This window comes from Eucyclogobius newberryi, unplaced genomic scaffold (assembly GCF_026437365.1).
Source record: "Eucyclogobius newberryi isolate DKJ021-1_F unplaced genomic scaffold, fEucNew1.0.hap1 SCAF_4, whole genome shotgun sequence".
In the NCBI taxonomy this organism is placed as follows: Eukaryota; Metazoa; Chordata; class Actinopteri; order Gobiiformes; family Gobiidae; genus Eucyclogobius; species Eucyclogobius newberryi.
The window spans coordinates 1,478,686-1,497,617 of NW_027316056.1; the positions used below are offsets into that span (position 1 = coordinate 1,478,686).

Sequence of the window (18,932 nt, forward strand, 5' to 3'; positions counted from 1 at the left end):
TGGAGTCACGTGGACATGTCCAGCTCGTCTGTTGAGTCACGCGGACATGTCCAGCTCGTCTGTGGAGTCACGTGGACATGTCAAGCTCGTCTGTGGAGTCACGCGGACATGTCCAGCTCGTCTGTGGAGTCACGCGGACATGTCCAGCTCGTCTGTGGAGTCACGTGGACATGTCCAGCTCGTCTGTGGAGTCACGTGGACATGTCCAGCCCAGCTCGTCTGTGGAGTCACGTGGACATGTCCAGCTCGTCTGTGGAGTCGCGGACATGTCCAGCTCGTCTGTTGAGTCACGCGGACATGTCCAGCTCGTCTGTGGAGTCACGCGGACATGTCCAGCTCGTCTGTGGAGTCACGTGGACATGTCCAGCTCGTCTGTTGAGTCACGCGGACATGTCCAGCTCGTCTGTGGAGTCACGCGGACATGTCCAGCTCGTCTGTGGAGTCACGCGGACATGTCCAGCTCGTCTGTGGAGTCACGCGGACATGTCCAGCTCGTCTGTGGAGTCACGTGGACAGGTCCAGCTCGTCTGTGGAGTCACGTGGACATGTCCAGCCCAGCTCGTCTGTGGAGTCACGTGGACATGTCCAGCTCGTCTGTGGAGTCACGTGGACATGTCCAGCTCGTCTGTTGAGTCACGTGGACATGTCCAGCTCGTCTGTGGAGTCACGCGGACATGTCCAGCTCGTCTGTGGAGTCACGCGGACATGTCCAGCTCGTCTGTGGAGTCACGTGGACATGTCCAAATCGTCTGTGGAGTCACGTGGACATGTCCAGCTCGTCTGTGGAGTCATGCGGACATGTCCAGCTCGTCTGTGGAGGACATGTCCAGCTCGTCTGTGGAGTCACGTGGACATGTCCAGCTCGTCTGTGGAGTCACGTGGACATGTCCAGCTCGTCTGTGGAGTCACGTGGACATGTCCAGCTCGTCTGTGGAGTCGCGGACATGTCCAGCTCGTCTGTGGAGTCACGCGGACATGTCCAGCTCGTCTGTTGAGTCACGCGGACATGTCCAGCTCGTCTGTGCAGTCACGCGGACATGTCCAGCTCGTCTGTGGAGTCACGCGGACATGTCCAGCTCGTCTGTGGAGTCACGCGGACATGTCCAGCTCGTCTGTGGAGTCACGCGGACATGTCCAGCTCGTCTGTGGAGTCACGCGGACATGTCCAGCTCGTCTGTGGAGTCACACGGACATGTCCAGCTCGTCTGTGGAGTCACGTGGACATGTCCAAATCGTCTGTGGAGTCATGCGGACATGTCCAGCTCGTCTGTGGAGGACATGTCCAGCTCGTCTGTGGAGTCATGCGGACATGTCCAGCTCGTCTGTGGAGGACATGTCCAGCTCGTCTGTGGAGTCGCGGACATGTCCAGCTCGTCTGTGGAGTCACGCGGACATGTCCAGCTCGTCTGTGGAGTCACGTGGACATGTCCAGCTCGTCTGTTGAGTCACGCGGACATGTCCAGCTCGTCTGTGGAGTCACGCGGACATGTCCAGCTCGTCTGTGGAGTCACGCGGACATGTCCAGCTCGTCTGTGGAGTCACGCGGACATGTCCAGCTCGTCTGTGGAGTCACGTGGACATGTCCAGCTCGTCTGTGGAGTCACGTGGACATGTCCAGCCCAGCTTGTCTGTGGAGTCACGTGGACATGTCCAGCTCGTCTGTGGAGTCACGTGGACATGTCCAGCTCGTCTGTGGAGTCACGCGGACATGTCCAGCTCGTCTGTGGAGTCACGTGGACATGTCCAGCTCGTCTGTTGAGTCACGCGGACATGTCCAGCTCGTCTGTGGAGTCACGCGGACATGTCCAGCGGACATGTCCAGCTCGTCTGTGGAGTCACGTGGACATGTCCAGCTCGTCTGTGGAGTCACGTGGACATGTCCAGCCCAGCTCGTCTGTGGAGTCACGTGGACATGTCCAGCTCGTCTGTGGAGTCACGTGGACATGTCCAGCTCGTCTGTTGAGTCACGTGGACATGTCCAGCTCGTCTGTGGAGTCACGCGGACATGTCCAGCTCGTCTGTGGAGTCACGCGGACATGTCCAGCTCGTCTGTGGAGTCACGTGGACATGTCCAAATCGTCTGTGGAGTCACGTGGACATGTCCAGCTCGTCTGTGGAGTCATGCGGACATGTCCAGCTCGTCTGTGGAGGACATGTCCAGCTCGTCTGTGGAGTCACGTGGACATGTCCAGCTCGTCTGTGGAGTCACGTGGACATGTCCAGCTCGTCTGTGGAGTCGCGGACATGTCCAGCTCGTCTGTTGAGTCACGCGGACATGTCCAGCTCGTCTGTGGAGTCACGCGGACATGTCCAGCTCGTCTGTGGAGTCACGTGGACATGTCCAGCTCGTCTGTTGAGTCACGCGGACATGTCCAGCTCGTCTGTGGAGTCACGTGGACATGTCAAGCTCGTCTGTGGAGTCACGCGGACATGTCCAGCTCGTCTGTGGAGTCACGCGGACATGTCCAGCTCGTCTGTGGAGTCACGTGGACATGTCCAGCTCGTCTGTGGAGTCACGTGGACATGTCCAGCCCAGCTCGTCTGTGGAGTCACGTGGACATGTCCAGCTCGTCTGTGGAGTCGCGGACATGTCCAGCTCGTCTGTTGAGTCACGCGGACATGTCCAGCTCGTCTGTGGAGTCACGCGGACATGTCCAGCTCGTCTGTGGAGTCACGTGGACATGTCCAGCTCGTCTGTTGAGTCACGCGGACATGTCCAGCTCGTCTGTGGAGTCACGCGGACATGTCCAGCTCGTCTGTGGAGTCACGCGGACATGTCCAGCTCGTCTGTGGAGTCACGCGGACATGTCCAGCTCGTCTGTGGAGTCACGTGGACAGGTCCAGCTCGTCTGTGGAGTCACGTGGACATGTCCAGCCCAGCTCGTCTGTGGAGTCACGTGGACATGTCCAGCTCGTCTGTGGAGTCACGTGGACATGTCCAGCTCGTCTGTTGAGTCACGTGGACATGTCCAGCTCGTCTGTGGAGTCACGCGGACATGTCCAGCTCGTCTGTGGAGTCACGCGGACATGTCCAGCTCGTCTGTGGAGTCACGTGGACATGTCCAAATCGTCTGTGGAGTCACGTGGACATGTCCAGCTCGTCTGTGGAGTCATGCGGACATGTCCAGCTCGTCTGTGGAGGACATGTCCAGCTCGTCTGTGGAGTCACGTGGACATGTCCAGCTCGTCTGTGGAGTCACGTGGACATGTCCAGCTCGTCTGTGGAGTCACGTGGACATGTCCAGCTCGTCTGTGGAGTCGCGGACATGTCCAGCTCGTCTGTGGAGTCACGCGGACATGTCCAGCTCGTCTGTTGAGTCACGCGGACATGTCCAGCTCGTCTGTGCAGTCACGCGGACATGTCCAGCTCGTCTGTGGAGTCACGCGGACATGTCCAGCTCGTCTGTGGAGTCACGCGGACATGTCCAGCTCGTCTGTGGAGTCACGCGGACATGTCCAGCTCGTCTGTGGAGTCACGCGGACATGTCCAGCTCGTCTGTGGAGTCACACGGACATGTCCAGCTCGTCTGTGGAGTCACGTGGACATGTCCAAATCGTCTGTGGAGTCATGCGGACATGTCCAGCTCGTCTGTGGAGGACATGTCCAGCTCGTCTGTGGAGTCATGCGGACATGTCCAGCTCGTCTGTGGAGGACATGTCCAGCTCGTCTGTGGAGTCGCGGACATGTCCAGCTCGTCTGTGGAGTCACGCGGACATGTCCAGCTCGTCTGTGGAGTCACGTGGACATGTCCAGCTCGTCTGTTGAGTCACGCGGACATGTCCAGCTCGTCTGTGGAGTCACGCGGACATGTCCAGCTCGTCTGTGGAGTCACGCGGACATGTCCAGCTCGTCTGTGGAGTCACGCGGACATGTCCAGCTCGTCTGTGGAGTCACGTGGACATGTCCAGCTCGTCTGTGGAGTCACGTGGACATGTCCAGCCCAGCTTGTCTGTGGAGTCACGTGGACATGTCCAGCTCGTCTGTGGAGTCACGTGGACATGTCCAGCTCGTCTGTGGAGTCACGCGGACATGTCCAGCTCGTCTGTGGAGTCACGTGGACATGTCCAGCTCGTCTGTTGAGTCACGCGGACATGTCCAGCTCGTCTGTGGAGTCACGCGGACATGTCCAGCGGACATGTCCAGCTCGTCTGTGGAGTCACGTGGACATGTCCAGCTCGTCTGTGGAGTCACGTGGACATGTCCAGCCCAGCTCGTCTGTGGAGTCACGTGGACATGTCCAGCTCGTCTGTGGAGTCACGTGGACATGTCCAGCTCGTCTGTTGAGTCACGTGGACATGTCCAGCTCGTCTGTGGAGTCACGCGGACATGTCCAGCTCGTCTGTGGAGTCACGCGGACATGTCCAGCTCGTCTGTGGAGTCACGTGGACATGTCCAAATCGTCTGTGGAGTCACGTGGACATGTCCAGCTCGTCTGTGGAGTCATGCGGACATGTCCAGCTCGTCTGTGGAGGACATGTCCAGCTCGTCTGTGGAGTCACGTGGACATGTCCAGCTCGTCTGTGGAGTCACTTGGACATGTCCAGCTCGTCTGTGGAGTCACGTGGACATGTCCAGCTCGTCTGTGGAGTCATGTGGACATGTCCAGCTCGTCTGTGGAGTCACGCGGACATGTCCAGCTCGTCTGTGGAGTCACGTGGACATGTCCAGCTCGTCTGTTGAGTCACGCGGACATGTCCAGCTCGTCTGTGGAGTCACGCGGACATGTCCAGCTCGTCTGTGGAGTCACGCGGACATGTCCAGCTCGTCTGTGGAGTCACGCGGACATGTCCAGCTCGTCTGTGGAGTCACGTGGACAGGTCCAGCTCGTCTGTGGAGTCACGTGGACATGTCCAGCCCAGCTCGTCTGTGGAGTCACGTGGACATGTCCAGCTCGTCTGTGGAGTCACGTGGACATGTCCAGCCCAGCTCGTCTGTGGAGTCACGTGGACATGTCCAGCTCGTCTGTGGAGTCACGTGGACATGTCCAGCTCGTCTGTTGAGTCACGTGGACATGTCCAGCTCGTCTGTGGAGTCACGCGGACATGTCCAGCTCGTCTGTGGAGTCACGTGGACATGTCCAAATCGTCTGTGGAGTCACGTGGACATGTCCAGCTCGTCTGTGGAGGACATGTCCAGCTCGTCTGTGGAGTCATGCGGACATGTCCAGCTCGTCTGTGGAGGACATGTCCAGCTCGTCTGTGGAGTCACGTGGACATGTCCAGCTCGTCTGTGGAGTCACGTGGACATGTCCAGCTCGTCTGTGGAGTCGCGGACATGTCCAGCTCGTCTGTTGAGTCACGCGGACATGTCCAGCTCGTCTGTGGAGTCACGCGGACATGTCCAGCTCGTCTGTGGAGTCACGTGGACATGTCCAGCTCGTCTGTTGAGTCACGCGGACATGTCCAGCTCGTCTGTGGAGTCACGCGGACATGTCCAGCTCGTCTGTGGAGTCACGCGGACATGTCCAGCTCGTCTGTGGAGTCACGCGGACATGTCCAGCTCGTCTGTGGAGTCACGTGGACATGTCCAGCTCGTCTGTGGAGTCACGTGGACATGTCCAGCCCAGCTCGTCTGTGGAGTCACGCGGACATGTCCAGCTCGTCTGTGGAGTCACGTGGACATGTCCAGCTCGTCTGTTGAGTCACGCGGACATGTCCAGCTCGTCTGTGGAGTCACGCGGACATGTCCAGCTCGTCTGTGGAGTCACGCGGACATGTCCAGCTCGTCTGTGGAGTCACGCGGACATGTCCAGCTCGTCTGTGGAGTCACGTGGACAGGTCCAGCTCGTCTGTGGAGTCACGTGGACATGTCCAGCCCAGCTCGTCTGTGGAGTCACGTGGACATGTCCAGCTCGTCTGTGGAGTCACGTGGACATGTCCAGCTCGTCTGTTGAGTCACGTGGACATGTCCAGCTCGTCTGTGGAGTCACGCGGACATGTCCAGCTCGTCTGTGGAGTCACGCGGACATGTCCAGCTCGTCTGTGGAGTCACGTGGACATGTCCAAATCGTCTGTGGAGTCACGTGGACATGTCCAGCTCGTCTGTGGAGTCATGCGGACATGTCCAGCTCGTCTGTGGAGGACATGTCCAGCTCGTCTGTGGAGTCACGTGGACATGTCCAGCTCGTCTGTGGAGTCACGCGGACATGTCCAGCTCGTCTGTGGAGTCACGTGGACATGTCCAGCTCGTCTGTGGAGTCGCGGACATGTCCAGCTCGTCTGTGGAGTCACGCGGACATGTCCAGCTCGTCTGTTGAGTCACGCGGACATGTCCAGCTCGTCTGTGGAGTCACGCGGACATGTCCAGCTCGTCTGTGCAGTCACGCGGACATGTCCAGCTCGTCTGTGGAGTCACGCGGACATGTCCAGCTGGTCTGTGGAGTCACGCGGACATGTCCAGCTCGTCTGTGGAGTCACGCGGACATGTCCAGCTCGTCTGTGGAGTCACGCGGACATGTCCAGCTCGTCTGTGGAGTCACACGGACATGTCCAGCTCGTCTGTGGAGTCACGTGGACATGTCCAAATCGTCTGTGGAGTCATGCGGACATGTCCAGCTCGTCTGTGGAGGACATGTCCAGCTCGTCTGTGGAGTCATGCGGACATGTCCAGCTCGTCTGTGGAGGACATGTCCAGCTCGTCTGTGGAGTCACGTGGACATGTCCAGCTCGTCTGTGGAGTCGCGGACATGTCCAGCTCGTCTGTTGAGTCACGCGGACATGTCCAGCTCGTCTGTGGAGTCACGCGGACATGTCCAGCTCGTCTGTGGAGTCACGCGGACATGTCCAGCTCGTCTGTTGAGTCACGCGGACATGTCCAGCTCGTCTGTGGAGTCACGCGGACATGTCCAGCTCGTCTGTGGAGTCACGCGGACATGTCCAGCTCGTCTGTGGAGTCACGCGGACATGTCCAGCTCGTCTGTGGAGTCACGCGGACATGTCCAGCTCGTCTGTGGAGTCACGTGGACATGTCCAGCTCGTCTGTGGAGTCACGTGGACATGTCCAGCCCAGCTCGTCTGTGGAGTCACGTGGACATGTCCAGCTCGTCTGTGGAGTCACGTGGACAGGTCCAGCTCGTCTGTGGAGTCACGTGGACATGTCCAGCCCAGCTCGTCTGTGGAGTCACGTGGACATGTCCAGCTCGTCTGTGGAGTCACGTGGACATGTCCAGCTCGTCTGTTGAGTCACGTGGACATGTCCAGCTCGTCTGTGGAGTCACGCGGACATGTCCAGCTCGTCTGTGGAGTCACGCGGACATGTCCAGCTCGTCTGTGGAGTCACGTGGACATGTCCAAATCGTCTGTGGAGTCACGTGGACATGTCCAGCTCGTCTGTGGAGTCATGCGGACATGTCCAGCTCGTCTGTGGAGGACATGTCCAGCTCGTCTGTGGAGTCACGTGGACATGTCCAGCTCGTCTGTGGAGTCACGTGGACATGTCCAGCTCGTCTGTGGAGTCACGTGGACATGTCCAGCTCGTCTGTGGAGTCGCGGACATGTCCAGCTCGTCTGTGGAGTCACGCGGACATGTCCAGCTCGTCTGTTGAGTCACGCGGACATGTCCAGCTCGTCTGTGGAGTCACGCGGACATGTCCAGCTCGTCTGTGCAGTCACGCGGACATGTCCAGCTCGTCTGTGGAGTCACGCGGACATGTCCAGCTCGTCTGTGGAGTCACGCGGACATGTCCAGCTCGTCTGTGGAGTCACGCGGACATGTCCAGCTCGTCTGTGGAGTCACGCGGACATGTCCAGCTCGTCTGTGGAGTCACGCGGACATGTCCAGCTCGTCTGTGGAGTCACGCGGACATGTCCAGCTCGTCTGTGGAGTCACGCGGACATGTCCAGCTCGTCTGTGGAGTCACGTGGACATGTCCAGCTCGTCTGTGGAGTCACGTGGACATGTCCAGCCCAGCTCGTCTGTGGAGTCACGTGGACATGTCCAGCTCGTCTGTGGAGTCACGTGGACAGGTCCAGCTCGTCTGTGGAGTCACGTGGACATGTCCAGCCCAGCTCGTCTGTGGAGTCACGTGGACATGTCCAGCTCGTCTGTGGAGTCACGTGGACATGTCCAGCTCGTCTGTTGAGTCACGTGGACATGTCCAGCTCGTCTGTGGAGTCACGCGGACATGTCCAGCTCGTCTGTGGAGTCACGCGGACATGTCCAGCTCGTCTGTGGAGTCACGTGGACATGTCCAAATCGTCTGTGGAGTCACGTGGACATGTCCAGCTCGTCTGTGGAGTCATGCGGACATGTCCAGCTCGTCTGTGGAGGACATGTCCAGCTCGTCTGTGGAGTCACGTGGACATGTCCAGCTCGTCTGTGGAGTCACGTGGACATGTCCAGCTCGTCTGTGGAGTCACGTGGACATGTCCAGCTCGTCTGTGGAGTCGCGGACATGTCCAGCTCGTCTGTGGAGTCACGCGGACATGTCCAGCTCGTCTGTTGAGTCACGCGGACATGTCCAGCTCGTCTGTGGAGTCACGCGGACATGTCCAGCTCGTCTGTGCAGTCACGCGGACATGTCCAGCTCGTCTGTGGAGTCACGCGGACATGTCCAGCTCGTCTGTGGAGTCACGCGGACATGTCCAGCTCGTCTGTGGAGTCACGCGGACATGTCCAGCTCGTCTGTGGAGTCACGCGGACATGTCCAGCTCGTCTGTGGAGTCACGCGGACATGTCCAACTCGTCTGTGGAGTCACGTGGACATGTCCAAATCGTCTGTGGAGTCACGCGGACATGTCCAGCTCGTCTGTGGAGGACATGTCCAGCTCGTCTGTGGAGTCATGCGGACATGTCCAGCTCGTCTGTGGAGGACATGTCCAGCTCGTCTGTGGAGTCACGTGGACATGTCCAGCTCGTCTGTGGAGTCGCGGACATGTCCAGCTCGTCTGTTGAGTCACGCGGACATGTCCAGCTCGTCTGTGGAGTCACGCGGACATGTCCAGCTCGTCTGTGGAGTCACGCGGACATGTCCAGCTCGTCTGTGGAGTCACGCGGACATGTCCAGCTCGTCTGTGGAGTCACGCGGACATGTCCAGCTCGTCTGTGGAGTCACGCGGACATGTCCAGCTCGTCTGTGGAGTCACGCGGACATGTCCAGCTCGTCTGTGGAGTCACGCGGACATGTCCAGCTCGTCTGTGGAGTCACGTGGACATGTCCAGCTCGTCTGTGGAGTCACGTGGACATGTCCAGCCCAGCTCGTCTGTGGAGTCACGTGGACATGTCCAGCTCGTCTGTGGAGTCACGTGGACATGTCCAGCTCGTCTGTTGAGTCACGTGGACATGTCCAGCTCGTCTGTGGAGTCACGCGGACATGTCCAGCTCGTCTGTGGAGTCACGCGGACATGTCCAGCTCGTCTGTGGAGTCACGTGGACATGTCCAAATCGTCTGTGGAGTCACGTGGACATGTCCAGCTCGTCTGTGGAGTCATGCGGACATGTCCAGCTCGTCTGTGGAGGACATGTCCAGCTCGTCTGTGGAGTCACGTGGACATGTCCAGCTCGTCTGTGGAGTCACGTGGACATGTCCAGCTCGTCTGTGGAGTCACGTGGACATGTCCAGCTCGTCTGTGGAGTCATGTGGACATGTCCAGCTCGTCTGTGGAGTCACGTGGACATGTCCAGCTCGTCTGTGGAGTCATGCGGACATGTCCAGCTCGTCTGTGGAGGACATGTCCAGCTCGTCTGTGGAGTCATGTGGACATGTCCAGCTCGTCTGTGGAGTCACGCGGACATGTCCAGCTCGTCTGTGGAGTCACGCGGACATGTCCAGCTCGTCTGTGGAGTCACGCGGACATGTCCAGCTCGTCTGTGGAGTCACGCGGACATGTCCAGCTCGTCTGTGGAGTCACGTGGACATGTCCAGCTCGTCTGTGTTTGGTCTCGGGACGATTAGCTCAGTCTGGTTTAGTTTATGACATTGAAGGCTTTTTTGTCCCACAGAATAATAAGAGTTATTTGCATTGATCACTATAATGATGTAGATCATGCAGAGGGAGGGAAGTCGGTCCTTTAATCGAAGAAAATCGAAGAAAATTATTTAGAATAAAAACATATTTTTAAATTCAACTCTTTTGGATGGTAGAAATGTGATTTGATGATGGAAAAACATTTGTTTTATTCCGTCTTCCCCTTTTTAAAAATGCCAAGGAAAATCCATGAAACAACAAATCAAAAAACGCAACAATCCTGTGGAATCAGAATTGTTGGTTTCAGCATAAGAGAGATAATATTGTCAGTCTTTGTGACATGTTTGTGGAGCTGCGTTGTACCTTGCAGTGCCTGGTAATGAGCAGTGGAGCTCGGCAACAGTGTGCAGCTGGAGAGGTCATCGCTCTGGCATCTGCGGACGTCCAGAAGCTCATGGACCTGGTAGTCTATATCAACAGCATCTGGACAGCTCCGCTGGAGATCGCCCTGTGCTTCTACTTTCTCTGGCTGGTAAGTGTGGATGTGACATCTAAAACAAAACAGAAACCTTGGAGATTTATTCTTCTTTAATACCTTGATTGCACCGTGTTTTTCCAATACTGTAATTCAAGCTCTTACATTTTTATTTTGCTCTGAAATGTTTTGCATTGATTTTTTTCTAACAGGATTTAAATGAAGATGGAATTTGATCTTTACATTATCCTTCCTTTCATTTCTGATCTAGTCAAAATGTCTTTCTTTAATAAATAGAATTTAGTTTAGTTTCTCCTCTTATCTTTTTAATTTCCTCTAGCATTTGAAAAATCCAACAGTTTTACTTTTTATTGCAGATCATTTAGTTTTTTTTCGGCCTTTGTCTCTCTCTTTTGCAGAGGTGATGGCAATAATTTTAGGAACAAAAACTGAAAACTGCTTTAGAAACATCTTAGCGGAGAAGTTTTACCATTGTCATTTTCCTCCGGATAAGTCTTAATTTTATTTGACATTTTTTCCTTACACAAAGGGTAACGAAGCAAACTGGCATTGAACCTCCAAAGTGTGTTTTTAGATAGGAGCGTGATCATTTAAGTCTTCTGTGCCCACAGTATATCTTCCTCAGGGATTTTATAGAAAATAAAAAAGTAGTCTATTCTCGAGTAGATTGTATGTGGACCAGAAAAATGTGTATACTGGCATGCTCTTTCCATTCATAATTCCACACTGTGTCTGCCACTTTTGTCTTTACATTCCAAACTCTAAAGGTATTTGGTCTGAGATCAATGTTGCAACTTCCATCCTGTATTTACCTCTGCATCATGAAACTTTGGTTATTTTTTTACATCTATTCGTCCATCTTCTGCTACTTATCTGGGGCCGGGTCACGGGCCGTTTAAGTAGGGGCTCCCAGACTTTCCTCTCCCCAGACATTTCCTCCAGCTCCTTCGAGGAGATCCCGAGGTGTTCCCAGGCCAGCCGAGAGATATAGTCCCTCCAGGGTGTCTTGGGTCTTTCACAAAGCCTCTTCCTGGTGGGACATGCCAGAAACACCTCCCCAGGAAGGCATCCAGAAGGCATCTGGGACAGATGTCCGAGCCACCTCAGCTGGCTCCTCTCGAGGTGGAGGAGCAGCGGCTCCATACCGAGCTGCTCCAGTGGGACTGAGCTCCTCATCCTATCTCTAAGGGAGCGCACTCATTTTGATTGCTTGTATCCACGACCCAAAGCTCATGACCATACGTGAGGGTTGGAACGTAGATTGACCGGTAAATCGAGAGCTTTGCCTTTCGACTCAGCTCCTTCTTCACCACAACGGTCCGATGCAGCGACTGCATCACTGCAGCCGCTGCACCGATCCACCTGTCAATTTCACGCTCCATCCTTTCCTCAGTTGTGAACAAGACTCCGAGATACTTGAACTCCATCACTTTGGGGAAGGACTCCCCACCCACCTGGAGAGGGTAGGCCATTTTTTTCCGGTCAAGGATCATGGCCTCGGATTTGGAAACTCGGCTGCAAACTATCCCAGTGCATGTTGCAGGTCCAGGTCTGATGGCACCTGATGAGATCCTTTGGTCCCCTAACTGGACACCATTTGACCCCTGACTACTCCTAGAAATTCTGTCTTTAAAAACCATGCACAGAGCCGGTATAAAGGGCAGCCCAAGTGGAGTCAAACATGAACTGGGAACAGGTCTGTCTTACTGCCGGCAATACTAACACATCTCTTGCTCCCAAATGACACCACGGCCGAAAGCCTTCTCCTGATCCACAACGCACATGTGAACTGGTTGGGTAAACTCCCAAGAACCCAAAAGAGAGTTTAGAGCATGCCCAGTGTTGCTCGTGAATCGATAGGATTCTCCTTTCCAGTACCCTGGAATAGACCTTACTGGAGTGGCTGACCGGAGGGTGTGTTCCAACTACAGCGGGATCACACTCCTCAGCCTCCCGGGTAAGGTCTATTCCAAGGTACTGGAGAGGAGAATCCGACCGATAGTCGAACCTTGGATTCAGGAGGAGCAGAGCGGTTTTCGTCCTGGTCGTGGAACACTGGACCAGCTCTATACCCTCCATCGAGGGTTCATGGGAGTTTGCCCAACCAGTCCACATGTGCTTTGTGGATCTGGAGAAGGCTTTTGACCGTGTCCCTCGGGGTGTTCTTTGGAGGGTGCTCCGGGAGTACGGGGTCCGGGGCCCTTTGCTCAGAGCTGTCCGGTCCCTGTATGACCGGAGCAAGAGCTGTGTTCATTGCCGGCAGTAAGTCAGACCTGTTCCCAGTGCATGTTGGACTCTGCCAGGGCTGCCCTTTGTCACCGGTTCTGTTCTTATTACAGAATTTCTAGGTGCAGTCAGAGGTCGGAGGGAGTCCGGTTTGAGGACCACAGGATCTCATCTCTGCTGTTTGCAGACGATGTTGTCCTGATGGCTCCATCAAACCCGGACCTGCAGCTGCACTGGGACGGTTTGCAGCCGAGTGTGAAGCGGCTGGGATGAGAATCAGCACCTCCAAATCCGAGGCCATGGTTCTCAACCGGAAAAAGGTGGCTTGCCCTCTCCAGGTGGGTGGGGAGTCCTTGCCCCAAGTGGAGGAGTTCAAATATCTCGGGGTCTTGTTCACGAGTGAGGGAAGGAGGGAGCGTGAGATCGACAGGCGGATCGGTGCAGCGGCTGCAGTGATGTAGTCGCTGCATCGGACCGTTGTGGTGAAGAGGGAGCTGAGCCGAAAGGCAAAGCTCTCTATTTACCGGTCGGTCTACGTTCTGACCTCACCTATGGTCATGAGCTTTGGGTAGTGACCGAAAGAACAAAATCGCGGATACAAGCGGTCGAAATGAGTTTCCTCCGCCGTGTGGCTGGGCGCTCCCTTAGAGATAAGGTGAGGAGCTCGGAGTAGAGCCGCTGCTCCTCCACGTCGAGAGGAGCCAGCTGAGGTGGCTCGGGCATCTGTTCCGGAGCCTCCTGGGCGCCTCCCTCGGGAGGTGTTTCGGGCATGTCCCACCGGGAAGAGGCCCAGGACACACTGGAGGGACTATGTCTCTCGGCTGGCCTGGGAACGCCTCGGGATCCCCCCGGAGGAGTTGGAGGAAGTGTCTGGGGAGTAGGAAGTCTTGGAGTCCCTGCTCAGACTGCTGCCCCCGTGACCCGGCCCCGGATAAAGCGGAAGAAGATGGATGGATGAACAATATGATTCCCTTGTATGGCTGTGGCCCTATCCAGGGAAATTCAGTTTTTATTGCAAGTTCACCCGGGGACACCCGGTATATACACGGCCAGAGAGCTGCGTAACAAAAGCAGATTTCCAAGACATGTTTAATACAAAGGCGTTTGAAAAATTACCAGTAGCATCTTTTACTGTTAATGGCATATTTCGTCCAATTAAATGGTCAACAGAAATATAAAGATGGCAGCTTTTTACTGGAACTATGAATAGAAGCGTGTTTACTTTGAGAAATGTATATGCTCCACCAGGAAGCGACATACATTTCTATACTGAAGTTGTACAGAATCCTTGTCTGCTGGAACATGCATCTTTAAATATTTCAAACTCAAGTACTTCTTGGATCTATTGATAATACATTTCACAAATGAATACATAATATCAAATTAATTGATATCTGGAGGATGATGAATCTTAATGTCTGCCAATATACACATTTCTCCAATCCATGTAAGAAATATATTAGAATATAATTATTTTTTTCCATTCAATAAATACAGGACAAAAATGATGAAGGTGGGCATAGGTACAATAGATCTAAGTGATTATGCCCCTATTAACATCTAGATTAAACTAGATTTAAATCTAGTCTACTCAATGATCCTCGCATATGTAGAGGAGGATAATGATAATGTTGACATTTTACACCGATTCTTTGGGATGCTGCTAAGGCCATTTTGAGGGGCAAGGTAATTGCTTTCGCCTCAGCCAAAAAGCAAAAGAATTTTTTCACCAATGTTACAATCTGTCCTCTTCGACTGTTTGGATGTCGAGGGTTTCTTCTCTCTGTGATAACTTGCTGTCTTGGTCCACAGTTGCTGGGTCCCTCAGCTCTGGCTGGACTCTCTGTGGTTTTTCTGCTCTTTCCTTTGAACGGCTTCATCACCACCTTGCGAGCAAAACTACAGGTAACGCTTCATACAGGGAGCAACAGCCTTATCTTAATGCAGCAGAACGCGTTTTGGTTTTGAGAACTCTGTCTGACCCTCACCAGTTTCTGTTCCAGCCTAGATAGTTTGTGTTCATATGACATCGCAACATTCTAGAAAGCCTATTCACCTTATTCCGGAAGCCCGTCTGGGCACTGCCATATGACGCAATCCAATCTTCAGAGAAAATAAATTCTACACAAACTACATACTGCATTGTTGACATGTTACACAAATGAACTACTACTTTATAGCATATTTTAGCTGCAAGAGTTTTCCCTCATTCGACATTTAAACCAACGGAGTTCTCGCTGGACCAAAAGTGCTATTACCAGAAAAGTGGTGATCACGTGGGGAAAAGTAGGCGGGGCGGAATAAAGTCAATAGAGCTTTGGAGCGTGAGTGAGCTGCCTTGTTGCAAAACAAGCAAGCGTGACTATTCGGAAGCTGTTTGGAAGACGTTAACTACAACTATGAGCATAGAAAGAGCCTTTTATCATCACTAGCAATTAAGGTACGAACACTGTTCATATGACGGGTAACGTAGGTAACGTAGGTAACGTAGGGAGGTAGAAGCATCATGAGGGAGCCTTGTTGGAGATAACAAGGAGAGGAGAGGCAGAGCATGGATTGCTGCAGTGAAATGAACAACTGACATAGATTTCAAGATCATCTGAGTTATCTTCGAGTGTTTTCCAGATATTTCCATTTGGGTGAGTGTTTAAACTGTGTTTTTACATGTATTTCTCATGGCAAAGGTGCTGCTGCTGCTGAGGCTAATGTAATCTCTGTGCAAATACTGTCGTACTCACAAGCAATTAAGGCCATATTCATGAGCATACAACTGATGTAAATAAGAGTGCTTTATTTTGTTTGTGTTACTATTAGTATTATTTAGTCTTATGCTAGCTATTTTTACTTTACTTTATTGTATTATTATTATTTTATTTTTATCTTTTTATTGTATGTATCCATTTCATTTTATTTCCCCCCCTCCATTCCCTATTAAGATAGGAGAGGAATTTTGTTCATAAGAGTTCTATTAAGAGTGTTTTTTTGAAACTTCCTATAATCTGTCCTTTCCTCCTGTTTCTACTGCAACAACCACATTTCCCCTTGTGTGGATATTAAAGGATTATCTTATCTTATCTTAATATTATGATTTCAGAACCAAAGTTAAGAAGCACACGTTTGTTTAAAACATCACATGTGAACATGCTTTTATTATACTCACAACAATGGCCTCAGCTTTATTGAAACATAAATACCCCCCCCATTTTTTTGTTGTTGTATATGTCAAGCGTCTTTGGGTCCCTGAAAAGCGCTATATAAATAAAATATTTATTATTATTATTAAATGACATATGTTTAATACATTCTTATGCGCTAACAATTCCCAGGTTCAGTAATGCCATGCTGCCGTCTTCTGGGGGTTTAATATTGTACTGAAATCCTTCAATCGGGCCTGGCTACACTAGTGAGCAATAACATTAACTCAAAACCTTTAGTGTTTTAAGAATAATATAACATATTTTTTTAGCTGAAAATAATTAACTGTATCTCATTATCAGTGCCGGTAAACCTACCCTCGCTGTAGTGTCTCACACAAAGTTATTGACATGCGCAGAGAGTGAGGGGAATGAAAACCACCTGGAAACACCAGAAGTCCAAGAGGAAAGGGTGGTCTTGTCCAAGCAGAAGGGGATGAAGACCTTCCATATCCGCTGCACATGAGCACAACTCTACTGTTCTCTATCAGTTCCAGCCTTTCCTCTCCAGGATCACAGCTGACTATTTAAGCCACTCCCCTCAGGCAAGAGGCCACTCCCCTCAGGCAGGAGGCCACTCCCCTCGGGCAGGAGGCTACGGCCAATCCCGACCAGAACCTCCAGCCACAAGAACAGTGACACTTTTCACCTTCATAACACATATCACTTCAATAATTCATGTCAACAACACTTATTCAATTCAATTCAGTTAAATGTATTTTTGTAATGCCCAAAATCTAAACAGCAGTTGTCTCGAAGGGCGATAGTGAGGAAATTAGCCAATTAATTTGCAGTCTGTGAAGCCAGGGGAGAGAGGGTGGTTCCTCCAGCAAGACTGTTCCTCCAGGCAGATAAATAGCTGTTCATCTAGACCAGAGACTGTTCCTCCAGGCAGTTGAAGGGCATCTGGATCTATCTATCATCTGCAACAGCAATGAACAGACACAGGTGAACTAAAATATGAAATATTGTTGATAGGAAAAGTAGTCAGAAGCAGAAGATGGTGCTCAAGCTGCCATATTTCCCCCAGCATAGTTGCTCCTAGGGCAGCATAGCTGATTGATTAATCCTCTAAGATGGACAAAATAGTCAGTGCAGTGGTAAAAACAGCTTTGTAGCTGAGGTTACAACATGCCTAGATAACTGTAATTCTCTTCTCGATTTGACTTCTCTTAAATGCCTACAGTAAGTGCAAATGCGGCGGCTCGTCTTGTCACAGGCTTCACCAACACAATACTCCAGTCCTGGCATCACTGCACTAGCTTCCGGTTATCCAGAGAGTCCAATTTAAATGTAGCTCATGGTTTTGAAGTGTCTAAATGGTTTGTCTCCCTGTGTTATCTGGGAGATATTGTCCCACCATGTTCCTGCTTGTACCATGCGGTCCCCCTTTCAGCTCCTCCTAGCTGTGCCCAGGTCAAAGCTAAAAAGCAGAGGGCGGGGCCCAGGCTCTGGAGCAGCCTGCCTCTGCATGTTAGATCTGCTGAGACACTAAAGCACTTTCAATGTTGGTTAAAGGCCTTCCTCCTCTCTCTGGCATTTGATGTGAACTGAGACATTAATTTTCTTTTTTTGTATTTTATGTCACTAACATATTTTATTGCACTTTTCTGTACAGAACTTTGTGCTTTTAAAGTTCTATGTGTGCTTTAGAAATAAACTTTGACATTGGCATTATCACCAGGAGAATAAATATTGTCTCGTGTGAGCAGACATATAATGCCTGGACACTTATTTCTTAAACATGAAATAACTGCAACAGCACCAAGAAACAAGAAAGCAATGCCCCAGCTAAGCTAGCAGGCCCTGCCTCAGTGCCGGCCCCTCCACCTGCACCAGCTCAATGTCCGCATCAAACTCAGGCTCAAGCTACAGCTCAAACTCCGGAGAAACTGGGGAGAAAGATAGACCCAGCGAATATGGCAGCTTTGACAAGATTATAAAGCCAATGGACGCAAAGATGGATTCAACCACTATGGAAATGCGTGTTTTGAAAACCAAGAATGGTGAACTGGACACCCGAGCCAGAGCCGCAGAGAATGAAATCTGTGATATGAAGGCCTCTACTTTACAAGCAAAAGTGGCACAACAAACCAGGTACATACCCTGGCTGGAGGACATCGAGAATCGTGGCCGCTGAGGAAATCTGCGGGTTGTTGTAGTAGAGAGGACACTGAGGCTGAAGATGTGGTCAAGTATATGCAGACCTGGATCCCCGAATATCTCAAACTTCCCACAAAAATTTGGCAAAAAGAAATGTGACCAGGTGGAAAAATAATGCTCCAAAGAAAATGTGGGTCTTTTATTTCCCGACTGTCCCCAGGAGAACAGCATTCATTTTGGTTTGATTTGGCTTTCTCAAAAATATTTCAAAGTCCTTTAACATGTGTCAGGAACCTCAGTATTCCAATTTGGTCAAAACAAGACAAAAGAAAAGACAACAGTAGTGGGCTTATACTATAAAAACACAAAGAATAAAGACAGTTTAATCTATACATTTGACTGTGGGCACAATGAAAATTAAATTACAATAGAATCACAATATATGACAATGGACTTTAACTCACTTGCAAAAGCAAACAGACTGTTCAGACCACACTCGGCACAAGGACCACAAGCAGTGCTGTCTCCCCTCTGCATTAACCACAAGTACAGATTGAATTAACCAAAAACACAATCTTCAACATTAAAAACATGACATTTGACTGATATTTCAACTCACGCCGTCACGTAGTTTCACACTTCCCCCACGTGAGTAGTGACACGCTTCACAGGACCAGGATCAATCCTTTTTTCTACAAATTTAGTGGACAATAATCTTAGAAGATGATGCAGTTTAAAGTGTTATCTGACAATATCAAAGAATATTTTTGTACTTAAAGTTCATTTTAATGAAAGATTTTCAATATATGAACCATTTTCTGTTCTCTCTTAACGAGGCACTCGGCTGTCGTGCTCTGATGACGTTGTGCGACTGTTCTCACATTTTACCACTGGCTAAACTGAGAATTGCAACTAGCTCTTAAAACTATATTATAGTTTTGACTCGGCTACATTAAGATTGACCATGCGGATTGATGCGTTTCGACTCAGATCAATCAAAACCCCA

The 18,932-nt window shown here is 51.7% G+C and overlaps 1 protein-coding gene across 1 annotated transcript in view; it reads left to right on the forward strand.

The window, feature by feature from the left end:
- Positions 1 to 18,932, forward strand: part of LOC140378270 (multidrug resistance-associated protein 1-like) — a 180,000-nt gene that overhangs the window by 25,268 nt on the left and 135,800 nt on the right. Inside the window, exons 4-5 of the mRNA XM_072464033.1 lie at positions 10,278 to 10,439; positions 14,442 to 14,534. Of these exons, the coding sequence (XP_072320134.1) occupies positions 10,278 to 10,439; positions 14,442 to 14,534 (255 nt within the window). The remainder of the gene's footprint in view (positions 1 to 10,277; positions 10,440 to 14,441; positions 14,535 to 18,932) is intronic.